At 38.7% G+C, this 14,365-nt stretch overlaps 1 protein-coding gene across 1 annotated transcript in view; it reads right to left on the bottom strand.

Moving 5' to 3' along the window:
* Window positions 1-14,365, bottom strand: part of UTP20 (UTP20 small subunit processome component) — an 87,512-nt gene that overhangs the window by 61,677 nt on the left and 11,470 nt on the right. The window contains exons 12-19 of the mRNA XM_019961167.2: window positions 13,572-13,750; window positions 9,140-9,295; window positions 8,907-8,995; window positions 7,179-7,284; window positions 3,756-3,906; window positions 3,007-3,069; window positions 2,068-2,226; window positions 516-592 (exon numbers count right to left, since the gene is read on the bottom strand). Coding sequence (XP_019816726.2) covers window positions 516-592; window positions 2,068-2,226; window positions 3,007-3,069; window positions 3,756-3,906; window positions 7,179-7,284; window positions 8,907-8,995; window positions 9,140-9,295; window positions 13,572-13,750 — 980 coding nt within the window. The remainder of the gene's footprint in view (window positions 1-515; window positions 593-2,067; window positions 2,227-3,006; window positions 3,070-3,755; window positions 3,907-7,178; window positions 7,285-8,906; window positions 8,996-9,139; window positions 9,296-13,571; window positions 13,751-14,365) is intronic.

The raw sequence follows: 14,365 nt of genomic DNA, 5'->3' as shown, positions 1-14,365 counted from the left end.
ACAAATGCCTACAAAAGAACAGATTTCTATAAATGAGACACAACATATGCATTTTTCATATGATTATGACAGTCCTTTAGAATTAAACAGTTTTGGATACTAGATAGCGAAGGTTTTAAGAAGTCCTTATTTTTAAATTAAAGTTTGGCTCAATGATTTTATATATATATATAAATAAAATTATGTATTATAATTTTTAGTTTTATTATTATATTACTGTTACTATAAAAAATTCAATAATATAGACATGCAACATAAAGTAAAAAGAGGAAGTTCCTCAAAGTGATTTCAAAGCACAGAGAAAAATATATAAAACACCTGACTTGTCAAACACTTGGTATCAGACAGAATAATTAGTGTTTATCTTTTCTTCACCTTGTCCCAGAGTGTCTTTAAGGTAACTATAAATACTATACACATCCAGTCATTTAAATCATGCCCTGGAGGACAATACTGGCTCCATCATTCTGCAGTAATGAAAGCACAACAGCTTCATCCATTTCACCCAGGCTTACCTTATGAGTTCAATAACAGGATCCCAGAGAGCACTGAAGTTTACATACAACATGCCTAATAAATAACGAAGTGGCACCTGCAATCATAGAGAACTAGTTCAGATCAGCATCGAAATGCAAATATCCTGACTTAGGACAACCTGAGGTTTGGAAGGAAGCTTGTGTTTTAAGAAAAAAAACTTCTGGTACCAATTCAGATTTCAGTTACAGTAATTTTCCTCCTCTCCCCAAAATGTCACTGGCTATTCAACAGAAAAGAATCACTAAAGCAAACCTAGTATTCGAACCCACTCCAGATGTTTATGCAGGAAAAATGTATCTGAATAAACAGATTTGACTCATGATTAAACTCATTCCTAACAAACATTGCCATCACCTGACTAGACAAAATGTGAACAGTAACCAGGAAAGTACAGGTGCCTAAGAATCCAGCACAGTACTCTGTGAGTGGCAGCTGAGGCTTCACAAACAGATATGAGTTCTTAAGACTATACATCAAGAATTTAGTTCAGAGGATCTGAAGTCTTCTCAGTCCCTTTTGGAATGACAACCACTGTCACCAGCATCCCTGTGTGCTCAGGAAGCATCATGTAACATAGTAGTTTCACTGTTATTGGGGGGTGGTGCTTGTATCTACTTTAGTAGCAGAACCCTTTTCCAAGTGAAACATAACATAGGACATACAAAACAAGTTAGGAATAGAACTGCTCTGACAGAAAGGGGAATGCCTCCACTGGCCTTCTTCCCAAAGGGATCATGATATATCATCAAGGGTCATGGACAGAAAATGCCTCATAGAAAAGGTAGAGGGCTGACATCCTGCTGCACTGAAAAAATCTGGAGGTGAGTTGCTATTCAGTCGTTACGTTGTGTCCGACTCTGCAACCCCATGAACTGCAGCACATCAGGCTTCCCTGTCCTTCACTATCTCCTGGAGTTTATTCAAACTCATGACCATTGAGTTGGTGATGCCATCCAGCCAAGAGACTCTCAAGAGTCTTCTCCAGCACCACAATTTGAAAGCCTTAATTCTTTGTATCTGGCTGTTAACTGGACATTTCTCCTCCTGCTGCCACCTACTTACTATTTACCCCTGTGTGTGCTTAGTCGCTCAGTTGTGTCCGACTCTTTGAGACCTCATGGACTGTAGCCCACCAGGCTCCTCTGTCTGTGGGGATTCTCCAGGCAAGAATACTGGAGTGGGTTGCCATGCCCTCCTCCAGGGGATCTTCCCAACCCAGGGATCAAACCCAGGTCTCCCACATTGCATGTGGATTCTTTACCATCTGAGCCACCAGGGAAGCTCCCTTATTCTCACATACTATACACACTCAGAAGAAGGGAGGATAATAGAGTATTGTTACTATTGAAAAGGCTGCAGAGTCATTTATCTCAAAACACTGAACAGAGCTGGGAATTTATTTAAAATTTTTTTTTTAATTTCTTTTTTTAAAAAAATTCTCTCCACTTTTCTACTTGGTATACTTCCCTTTTATAAAAAAAGCTAGCGAGGCAGATCTTAAAGTATAAATTAAATAATAAAGTGTTTTACCTCCTGTAATGGCCCATCAGGGACTACAGACTGCACTACATCATGCCTGAGTTTTCTCAAATGAAGAAGCTTCTCTCTGTAATCGTTCACAGTGGCTGGCACGAGTTCTGCCTGGCGCAGTATAGCGAAGACAGACTGATGCTCTGAGAGCCCATCATCCTGAACAACCACAGGAAACCAAGAGGAACGTCAGTGTTTTTATTTTCCAAAAAGAGTATCAAATGTGCACAGAAGTCTGAAAGATAAAAACTGGCATACATTAATGTTTTAAATTAAATAAGTAACACATTTTTGGAGTAAATGATTCTTTCTTCTTCACACTACTTACTTTTTGGTCAGTAATTTATGTTTAAGGTCTAGCACGGGCATGAAAAGTAAAAAAATCTCTAGACTGGCAACATTTGTCAAAATAAAGCAAATGTATATATACTTTTACTATACAATTCTATTTCTAAGTAGAAGTAATTTCTACTTCTGGAAGCAATCATTTGTGTTACTGTACAGATACCTGTGTAAGGATGTATACAGCAGTATTATTGGAAATGATGAAGACTACCAATAACCCACCTAAGCATCCACTGAGAGAGAACTGGTTAAATACAACATTTTAAACCGTGGAGCAGTATTCAAACTTCAAAAGAAATGAGGTAGGGCTGGAGGAACTGATATGGAAAACCCTGTGTGACACCATTTGTTTAAATTATATAAGTATGTACTAAATTATATACATATGTACAAAAGTCTAACAGTCACCAAGTAACTGGATTTTCAGTGATGGCCTTACTGAAGGGGTGGGAAAAAGAATTACAATTTTTCTTTCTTCAAATTTTGTGATAGATATTTACATAGTATTTGAATTTTCTGCAAAATTATCATTTTAGGAAAAATAATATCATATTACTTTTTTTTAAAGTTATCCAAAATGAACAGTTAAAATACCTCCATTAATTCCGGAAGCTGAACCTCAAAGTGGTTTAGGATCCTTATTGTCAAAAGTCGAATCTACAGGAATTAAAAGGCATGTTTCAAACTCCAAAGTTGAAATGCAAGAAGAAACTGATAGAGTCAATGAGAGCTAGAGTTAAGTTTCATGGAATTATAAATGATACATCTACCACTTGTCAGAGTAATACATGTTTATTCTATTTTTTATTTCATATTCTAACACCAACCAACACCTTACTCAAATGGTCCATGGGACAATTAATGACCAGACTAGGCTGAGAAGATAACGAAACCAAAAAACCATGCTCATAAAACCATGTTGTTATTTTGAACTATGACACTATAAGCATCTCTATAATATAAGTGCAAAGATTCTGACTGAACTTCTAATTCCATTGAAATTAGTGATCCTTATTTATAAATAACATGTTCTGGTATTTCTATATACCTTAAGGAGCAGCAGAATCACCTAGAAGTCTTTGAAAAATCATGTAGATATTTTACTTCAACCCTATGCCTGCTGAATCAGAACTTGGGGCTGTGGGGAGTCAGAATCTATATCTTTAGAAAGCTCCCTAATTAATCCTGCTGTAATCAGCTTGTAGGTCAGTGTTTAGGAATCACGGCTTTAAACAGAAACCACCTCAAAGCAGCATTTTCTGATTAAGGAGCTCGACAACCCCTGGTAATACAAATAAAAACAAAAGATGAGAGGCAGAGAATATACCACAAAACCACAGTACCTTGGATATACCAGTCGAAATGTTTGCTTGTAACTTGGGAAATAATTCCATTAAAGCCTCTTCCGAAAGTGGCCCCCTGCAGCCACATAAGGATAATCTCTGATAATAGAGATCAGCCAACAGCAACACAGACGGCTCCAAAGGAAACGTTCTGCAACGAGATATTTATTAGACCCCAAGTGTGCCACACACCCCAAAGAAGTCAGGCTATACTAAAAACCACAGAAGATTATCACTGACGGAAATATAAGACAGAACAGGTAAAAATTATATGTGGACATTTAGCATCACTTAAGACATGAAGAATCTGAGGCTCAGCAATAGTGAGTCACAAGCTCAAGGACACACAGCCAAGTGGAGGCAGAGATAGGATTATAATACTGTATTGTGACTAAAGTCCAATGCTGTCTTTTCAGCAATAAATGACAATGACATATGAGAGGATATGTAATATTTGTGGGGTGTTTTCCATGTGCTAGGCACTGAGTTACGAGGGAAGAGGTACAGAGCAGGGGCTGCCACACCAGCTCTGGGGTAGGGTAGTCAGCCCATCCCCATCAGAGATGGAACCCCGAATAAACCACTTAACCACTGTGTACTATCCTCCAACAAATATGTATTGAGTGTCTACCATGTACCAGTGACTTTTCCTAGATATAGCAGGAAACCATGGAAAAAGTCCCTTTTTCTAATAGCAGAATGTAGCCCACAAGTAAATAATTAATGACAGTGGTGAGGATGGTGGACAAAAACAAACTGGGGAAAGGAGGCTGGACTGAGAAGACTGGTGTGGGGGAGAGGGGGAGGGTGAGGGGTGGTCACGGAAGGCAGAAACTGAAGAAGTCAAGAAGTGAGCTGCAGGACACCTGGAAGAAAAGCATTCCAGGCACAGGGAACAGCAATGCTAATTCCCAGATAGGTGTGCCTGCCTCTGTGAGCAGAATTGAGGCAGCCACTCCAGCTGGAACAGACAGAACGAGGAGTGATGGGGGATGAGGTCAGAAGCCAGGGCTAAGATTACAGAGCCCCAAGGAACACCGTGAGGACTGTGGACTTCATCCCACGGGAGCTGGATACCATGAGTGCAGGGTTTCTCAACAGTGGCTCCACTGTCGTGTGGACCAGGGACTTCGTTGTAGGCCCGTCCTGTGCGCTGCAGGACGCTCCTCTACCCACCAGACCCCACTGGCAGCCCCCAGTTGTGACAATCAAAAAGTCTCCAGAATTGCCCCTGGCTAAAATTCAGTGTCAGAGGGTTGTTGGCAAAAGAGTGACATGTACTCTTTCAACTGAAAAGAACTGCTGTTGATGGGTACAAAACGGACAGCAGCAGGGCCAGGATGGAAGCAAGGAACCTTGTTAGGAAGCTAATGTCGTCATCAGATGAGAGATGGTGGTTCCCAACAGGGCAGCAGTGGGTACTGAGCACCTAGGAGTCTGGACTTAATTAAGAACGTTTTTTGGGTTGTGCTGGGTCTTCACTACTGCACGGACTTTTCTCTAGTTGCAGAGAATGGGCTACCCTAGCTGTGGTGCGCAGGCTTCTCATTACGGTGGCTTCTCTTGTGGAGCAACAAGCTCTAGGGCATGCGGGCTTCAGTAATTGCAATTCCCGGGCTCCAGAGCACAGGCTCCAGAGCACAGGCTCAGTAGCTGTGGCTCACGGGCTTAGTTGCTCCACAGCATTTGGGACATCCCCATATCAGGGGATCAAACCTGTGTCTCCTGTATTGGCAGGCGCATTCTTTATCGCTGATCCACCAGGGAAGCCCCTGAATTTATTTAAGAGCTCTAATTCTCCCATATTATAATGTGAACAGTACCTCCAGTTCAGGGAGTTGTGAAGATTGCATTAATTAACATACAGAAAGTACTCAGAAGAGAGACCAGCACAAAATAAAAATACAATAAATGCAATTTGCATAGTTATCACTGCACTCAGGGTTTGATTCAATCTCTAGAAGGGATATACTGCTATTCCTTTTTGAGAATAAAGTGGAGATGAACTAACTCAAGGCTATCGAGCTGGTAAGTAGTAGAGACAAGGTTCAAATCCAGATTGTCGTGGCTGTGAAACCTCTGGCTTAACCAACAACCAGCCCACATCAGCACATAGGCCTCCACCTACAACTTTTACAACTGGAGTTTTCACCGCCACCCTCCAAGCTGATCCATTCCTGTTAGAGGTTTCCAGACCTCCAAGGCTAAGAGCACCTGCCTGGGAGACCAGCTGGCCTTCTGCAGGGGACAGACAAACCCTACTCTGTTATGAGTGCCTTTCTGTTTCAAAACCTCCACAGATGCCTTAAATTCTTCCCACTAAAGAACACAGTGTGAGAACTTTGATGATTTTAAAGAAACTGTGGTTAGGGGGCAACATATGTAATATGATAAGTAGGATGACAGCAAATTCTCTCCTTAAAGGAATTTAAGGCAATTCAATTAACAGTAGAGACAGGGCTGCCTTGCCCAGATTGTATTATTGCAGTAAATCTCCAAACTGGTCTCTTTTATCCTCCTTCAGTCTCTTCTCAATATAGCAGCTGGAGTGATCCTGCTTCAGCCTGAGTCACTCCCCTATCAAAAAAAAAAAACAAACCCAGGGCTTTCCCTTTCACTCTGGAGTAAAAGCCCAGGCCCTGCGATGGCCAGAGGTCAAGCTCTGCCCGCCACCTCCACCTCGCCTACTACCACTCCTAGCTCCGCTCAGGGACAGTGGCTCCCTGATGCTCTAGTCAGGCACTTGCATGGAGCCCCAGCGCTCACATCTCCCCCAGGCCCCCAACATCCCCATGGCTTACTCCCTTACTGCTTCTGTGATTCTGCTCAAATGCCCCCTTCTTCGTAAGGACTTCCCTAGTTAAAAATCCTATTGTTCCCAACCTCCAGACTCGCCCTATCCCAACTTTACTACTGTCCAACAGGCTACATATTTTAAAATATGTAGTTGACTAGTGTGTTAGCACCATGATGGCAGGGAATTTTGTGTTTCATAGACTGTGTCTCCCAGTGCCCAGAATAGGGTCTGGTATATGAGAAAAGCAGTAACTATTTATTGAATGAAGTAAATGAACAAATATATTTTTAAAAGCATGGAGATAAATTGGATTAGACTCTGGAAACGGAAGCAAACTACAAGAATTTCAAACAGCCTGATCTTTAGAAGTGGTGCTAAGCTGAATGGCTCCCAGTAACGGCCTGTGATACTACAAATTTACATGCACAATACAGTACCTTTTACAAAGATGAATCATCTTTAAAGACTGTATCTGAAATGTTCTTATTTTAACTGAAGTATATAAATTGATAATAAATTTGCTATGTGAATACAGCTCAGGTAAAAAACAGATCCAAGATTTCACAAACACAGAAGCCTTTATATCTGATTCATCATTAAGCTGAATGGAAGGTATGTCTACTCACAATACTAAGTTCTTCACCCGTTCCACAGGAACCAAACGAAGAAGTTCAGAAGATTCTTCCAAACCTAGCAGAGTATTTACAGCTTGACAAAGAACAAATAAGTTTCCTAAAGGCAGAAAAACAGGAGAGACCACATTATTTATTTCTTTGATACAATAACTATCAGACCTCTCATTTATCTACCACTTGGTATTTATACAGAGCTCCTAAATTAAAGTGAATCTGTGCCTTCTAAAGGATTTTCTGTCAAATGTCAGAATATAACAGAAAGGAACTGAAAGAGGTTTCAAGTCTTTAACTTTCTTAAGAGAAAAACATATTCAGAAATAGAGAGTAAAAATATATGTTCCCTTCAACTGAGATGAGAAAATTCAATGGTTCTACTGACTGGCATTATCAAAATTAGAACTTTTGAGGAGAACAGACTTAGACTTTCTAAAAGCTAAAAAATTATCTTTGTATAAAACTCAAGTTGATTTCATGACTCCAATTTATAAGAAATCACATATCTAATGGCTACCATCTATAATCCACTCAATTTATGTTAGTTAGATAATCATCTAAATCTAGATCAAAGGTTGGCAAACTATGACCCCCAAGTCAGATTGTGTAGGTAGTCTGGTTTTATATGGAGAAGGCAATGGCAACCCTGGTTTTATATGGGCAACAAAATGAGAATGCTTTTCCCATTTTTAAAGGGTTGTTTAAAACAACAAATAAACAGAATATGCCACAAAGACTGAAGACTGAACGTGGCCCACAAAAGCTAAAATCTTTACTGTGTGGTCCTTTACACAAAAAAATTGCTGACCTCTGCTCTAGCCTTAGAACAAGGCTATCCAATAGAACCTTCCGCAATGGTAGAAATGCTCTATACATGTGCCAGTGTGTAGCCACAATCCAATATGGCAGTCACTAGCCACACGTGGCTACTGAGCACTGGAAATTCTCTAAACATGTCTGTTTAGTATCTAAATAGATACTAAACACAGAACATAGTACATTAATATTTAAATGAGTGACTACCATATATACAGATTAGGAAAAAAAATACTGAGCTAGAATAAAACAAAATACCTACTTTTATTTATTTTTTAATTGTAGCAAAATTTTAATACTTACCTTCTTTTGATCAAAATGCTTACTTTTAAACTGCTGTTATCAGGGAGTAGGGAGAGATGGACAGGTATACAACAGGAATGGTGTTTGGGACAGGGCAATCTAATTCTCCCTGGATGAGTCGAAGGCCTTCCTAGAGATACTGTGCTGGCATTGTTTTGAAAGCTAAGTAAGAGTTCACTGAATGATGACAGACCTAGAAAGGACTCCAGGCAGAAGGGACACATATGTAAGGGTAGCTGGAGCGGTTACAAGAGAGTGTCTTGCTCAGAATAAGTAAATGCTGAAGGACAAGTGTACACTGGGGCTGGACTGGGCACAGAAGATGCGAAGAAGACACAAGCTGGTACTCGAAGTTGTATCTCATTTCTTTGACAGTAGCATTACTGAATTTACTGAATTTACTCAGGCAAATATTCAGACCATCCTGACCTGATTACGAGGTGGAGCCCTCGTAATTACATCTCAGCCTCTTTCTTCCCTATTTATACTCGGGGGGGTTCTGCCAGAATACAACGACGGTACTATTCTCTGGTACCCATGTGTTTACAGTTCCTCTGGGTGTGCCAGGAAAGACAGACAAGAGAACAAATGGTGATTGTAACTGACCTTTTCCAAAGCTCCCTCTGTCAACAGTCATGAAGAGTGACTCGATGAAGTAGGTGACTAGTGGTATCACCTTCTCTTTCTCCAGGGGCCTGTCCAAGAAGTGGAGAGAAAAACAGAAACACTCAAACTGGCATTCAACAACTTTTTCATGAAATAGCAAAAAAATGACTAATAAATATTTTCATCAGTTTGCTAAAATACTTTTCACAATTTAACACAGTTGATTTTCTCACCTAATATGAGGTAACACAACAAGGGCCGCCCAAGAACATGAAAGGTAAGTAGTATCTTGATTCGGGGGTGACTGAATTATAGATAAAAGATGTTCCAACACTGAGATCTGTTCCTTTCCTTCCTTGGATTTTGTCTTCTTCTGCCTTATATAGGATCTGAAAGAAGAAAAGATGAATATTTAAAACAAGAAAGGAGATAATTGCTTTTGCCCTCTGAAATTCAAAATAAAATTGGTTCCTCCACTGATACTATGTATAAAATAGACAACTAGTGAGAACCTACTGTATAGCATAAGGAACTCTACTCAGTGTTCTGTGGTGACCTAATTAGGAAGGAAATCCAAAAAAGAGGGAATATATGTATACATACAGCTGATTCACTTTGCTGTACAATAGAAACTAACAACATTGTGAAACAACTATACTTCAATTAAATTAATTTTTAAAAATTGGTTCCTTTCCATGTGTGGAGATTAGCAGAGAGGAGGAAATTGGTGCTGATGGTTGAATACAAATAACTAAACAAATGTGACTCATTTACTGATTTTCAGTGACAAGGTTTTTTTCAAATCCATTGGTTCTGCTTTCTTTTTCTATTTTAATTTGCTTCATAACTTGCAAAGCAAGTCTCTTCCAGTTTTAGGTATTATTTCTGAATTTGAACTACTGATGGACAAAGTGTTTAAGGTAGTTTATTGGCATGAACTGACTTCTTCCATCGCCCCCTTTCCTTTTTATCATGATAAAATGATTAAGGGGCTTCCCTGGTGGCTCAGACCATATTAGAAGTTACTTCCTCTGCTGCTTTAATCTGGTAACTGTTTACTCAATGATATTTTCTGACATGACACTCAGTTTTAGGTACCTGTTATTTTGGCAGTATTTTTGTTTACCAATGAACTCTACCTCAGTCTTATTTCAAAGACAGAATCTAACAGAAAGGAAAGTCAAAGAAACAATAAATAAAATGATCTGCTATTATAATTTATCCTTCCATGACCAGTCTGGTAAACTTGTTATGAAATTGAAGTAGAATATCAGGTTTTTATTCCTACACCCTTTTATCATTAAAGTTAATGAAAAAGTTGCACTCTGTTTTGTTTCATACTTATCAGGATACTGAATGCTTGGAAACTACGATAGATAAAAACCAAGTTAATTTTATTGGTAATTTCTAAAAGTTGTTTTAGAACTTGTTTATACAGTCTTTCTAGTACTAACCATGACTCAATAATCTGCAAAAAATCTTACAAATAAAAAAAAATGAGATGCTTTATAAAGGTAAGTCATTAGTTGCTATGTCATCCCCCTGCTTTATCACACCTGCCAGTGAGCTCCTCCAATAAAATCCATAATTCTTACCTCATCCTGTGAGGCCTTGGGTGATCTGACCCTTGTCTCCTTCTCTCATTTCCTCTAATTCCACTCTCTTCCTTTCTCGATGCTCTTTACCTGCACAGGCTTTCCTTTAGTTCCTCAAACATACAGGCTTATTCCCATCCTATGGTCTTTGCAGGAACTCTCTTCTCTGTCTGGAAAACCTTTCACCCAGCCTTTCTCTGCCAGGCTGGATCCTTTTACCATTACAATTGGACCAAAGGTCCCCTCTCCAGACAGGACTAGTGCTGTTCTCTATCTACTCTCTCTCGACACCCTGTTTTACTTTTTCTTTTATCACTATCTAAAATTATCCTGTTTATTTACCTGTCTCACAAGCTTGCCCCACTGAGAGTATCATTTCCTCCAAAGAAGCCCTTTTTCATTATTATATCCCAGTGCCTCGAACAGTACCTGATATGATAAGTATTTGTCAAATGACAGAATACATTTATCTTCTGAAGACTCTTTTCACTTCTATTATCTTCTTTAATTTCCACTATAAATTTGTGGATGAAGTGTGACCAGGAATATTCAGACAAAGACAAGTTATTCTACAGGGTGACAGAAATTTTCTTAGTGATGGAAGTTTTCTTACAGAAAGAAAACACAGAACCTGTGGCACTTGCATTAAGTTAATATGCTTCCATTTATTAGGAATGATAATTTCTACTTGAAAAAAGAGTAAGCAAAATCCTTTCAAATACCTACATAAACTTTGCTTTAACTTCCAAAGAGTATCTATCATTTTTAATAAAACCGAAAAAGTAATCCACAGCCCTTTTAACAATTCAAACAATGCAAAAGTGTATAATCTAAAAGCTAATAATCACATCTTTCTTCCTCTTACCATCCTTCTGATGTAAATAAAGGTAACAGTTTTGTGTATCTTTAGGGAGTTGTCAAATCTCCCCAAACTGACCTTTAGATTTAATATAATTCAAAACAAAATCCCAGCGAGGATTTTTTTGTAGACAAGTTTCTTCTAAAATTTATACAGAAGAAGAAAGGACCAGGAATAGATGAAGCAATTTTGAAAACGAAGAACACAGTGGAAGGATTTAAGATTTCCTGATTCATTTTATTGTAGTAATAAGACAGTGTGGCATCAGAGGAGAAGAGACACATAGATCAATGGAACAGAAGAGACAGGCAGAAAGTCCCACACATTAATGTCCAGCTGATTTTTGACACAGATGCAAAAGAGATTCAATGAGAAAGAAGAGCCTTTTCAACAAATGTTGCTAGAGCAGTGGACATTTAGAGGCAAAAAAGGAAACTTGATCTAAACTTCACACCTTATATAAAAACTAACTCAAAATGGATCATGGACTTAAATGTAAAACATAAAATAAGATTTTAAGAAAAATAGGAGGAAGTACTTAAGAACTACAGCTAGGAAAAAAGTTGTCAGACTCGACATCAAAAGCATTATCCATAAAAGGAAAAGCTGATAAACTGGACCTCGTCAAAATTTAAAACATCTGATCTGTGAAAAATCTTAAATGAAGGAAGATAAGCTACAGACTAGGAGAAAATACTTGCAAAGCAGGTGAAAGGATTTATATCCGAATATATAAGCATTCTTGAAACTCAATAATAAAGAAACAATCACAATCAAGTTAGAAGATGGATCAAGGAAATGAACATATATGTCACTAAAGAGGATATGCAGATGGCAAATAAGCATATCAATATCCTTAGCCACTAGGGAAATGCAAATTAAAACCACCATGTAGATATCACTACATCCTACAGAACTGGAAAAACCAAAAAATCAGTGATAATATCAAACGTTGGTGAGGATGCAGAGAAACTGGATCACCTATACTTCTGGCAGGAATGTAAAACGGCACTCAGTTCAGTTCAGTCGCTCAGTCGTGTCCAATTCTTTGCGACCCCATGAACTGCAGCATGCCAGGCCTCCCTGTCCATCACCAACTCCCGGAGTTTATTCAAACTCACAAAACGGCACTACCACTCTGCAAAACTATTTGACAGCTTATCAACCTGAACATGCCCTTATCATATAATCCAACAAGTCTGCTTTTAGGCATTTACCTCAGAGAAATGGAAAGCTATGTACATGAATGTTAATAAGAGCATTATTCATAATAGCCAAAAACTAGGAATAGCATAAATATCTTTCAACAAGTGAATGACTAAACAGACTGCTCCATCCATTACCTTGGAACACTACTCAGGAGCAACACACAGAAATATATTCAAAATAAAAAAGAACGGGTTACTGATGCACACAACTCAGATGGGTCTCAAGGGAATTATGTTGTGTGAAAAAGTCAATCTCCAACGCTGTACAGTATAATTTCATGTATATAATATTCTTGAAATGACAAAAGTGTAAAAACAGAGTGTAAGATTAGTAGTTGCCAAGAGTTAGGGTTGGAATGCAGAGCCGCAGGGTGACTATGGCTACTGAAAGTAGCACCAGAGATCCTTGCAGTGATGGAATAGCTCTGTATCTTGACTCTGGTGGTGGTTGTGAATAGACATGAGATAAAACTGCACAGAACTATATATCCATATACATTTACACACAGAGATGAGTGATGTAAAACTGGTAAATCTGAATAAGGTTGGTGGATTGTACTGATGTCAATTTTCTTGTTGTGATATTGAAATAAGTTTCTGTAAGATGTTGCCACCGGGGGGAAACTACAGGAAAAGTACATGGAACCTCTCTGTTCTATTTATTATGACCACATGTGAATATACAATTGTTTTAAAATAAAAGGTTAAGAAAATTAATAGTGACTTCTTTTTTCCACTTACCACCTTCCTGAAGTTAACAACTTAACCTGTTTTTGTACCATTCCACGTGTTCCTATGCTTATATATACTTTCGATTTTAACTTTGCAAAATGTGATGGTATTAGACGTACTCTCCTACAACTTATTTTTTTCACCTAACAATATATCACAGACATTTTTCCAGTTAATACATGTAGATTTTCAGTTTTTACAATATTTTGAATGCATTATTTTTAAATGTAACCCTACCAAGAATATAGGAAATTAGGACTTTAGAACTTACCCTACTGTCTGCTGGGAGAAAAGCAGAGGGTACTTCTCAATCGCCATGGAGCCAGTGGTAGGAGGTGCTGCTTTGTTAAGAATGAGCTTGGCCAAAATGGCCAGAGCTTCATCTCTGACTGCAGCATCATTCGTCAGGAAGCAATTCTCAATATACAAGAGAAAGCTGGGTAGGAAAAGCTAAAAATAAACAAGAAAATCACACTTATTAACAGACATAAATTTCAGAACACCTAATGAAGAGATTATTCTAACACTTCCACAAAGAAAAAAAGATCATAAACAAAGATACCAGACCTCTCCAGAGGAGCAAAGGATGCAAGAAGACAATGGAGCAAGGCCTGAAAAACTGAGGAAGAATGAAAGAATCTAAAATGCTATACCTGGGGTACTGGAGGTATAGAGCGAGGAGATAGAGTGAGGAGACAAGACACTTTCAGATGTACTAAAGCTCAAAATTTTACTACCGTTCACCTTTTCTCAGGAACCTCTGGAGAATGTGTTTCATCAAAATAAGAAAGTGAACTACAATGTAAGAAAGCAAGCTATAGCAAGAGAAAGACATGGGACCCAGGAAACAGGCAAGTCCCAGTATGGCATCTGTGCAGTGCGCAGAGAAAGCAACCCGTTCAGAGTTAAATGGTTCTGGCAAGACTGTCTCCAGAAGAGAAAAGATCTGTTAAATGATCTGCTAATTTGCTGTGTGGAAGGCATTCTACGAGACTGCTGGAAGGCTCGTTGATGAACAGTTTTAAAGAAGCAATTTCCAGTCCTTAAAGAATGAGGCAATTGGAA

This window comes from Bos indicus, chromosome 5 (assembly GCF_029378745.1).
Source record: "Bos indicus isolate NIAB-ARS_2022 breed Sahiwal x Tharparkar chromosome 5, NIAB-ARS_B.indTharparkar_mat_pri_1.0, whole genome shotgun sequence".
Classification (NCBI taxonomy): Eukaryota; Metazoa; Chordata; class Mammalia; order Artiodactyla; family Bovidae; genus Bos; species Bos indicus.
Note: the sequence above shows the minus strand (reverse complement) of the source record. Positions and strands in the feature narration are given on the sequence as shown.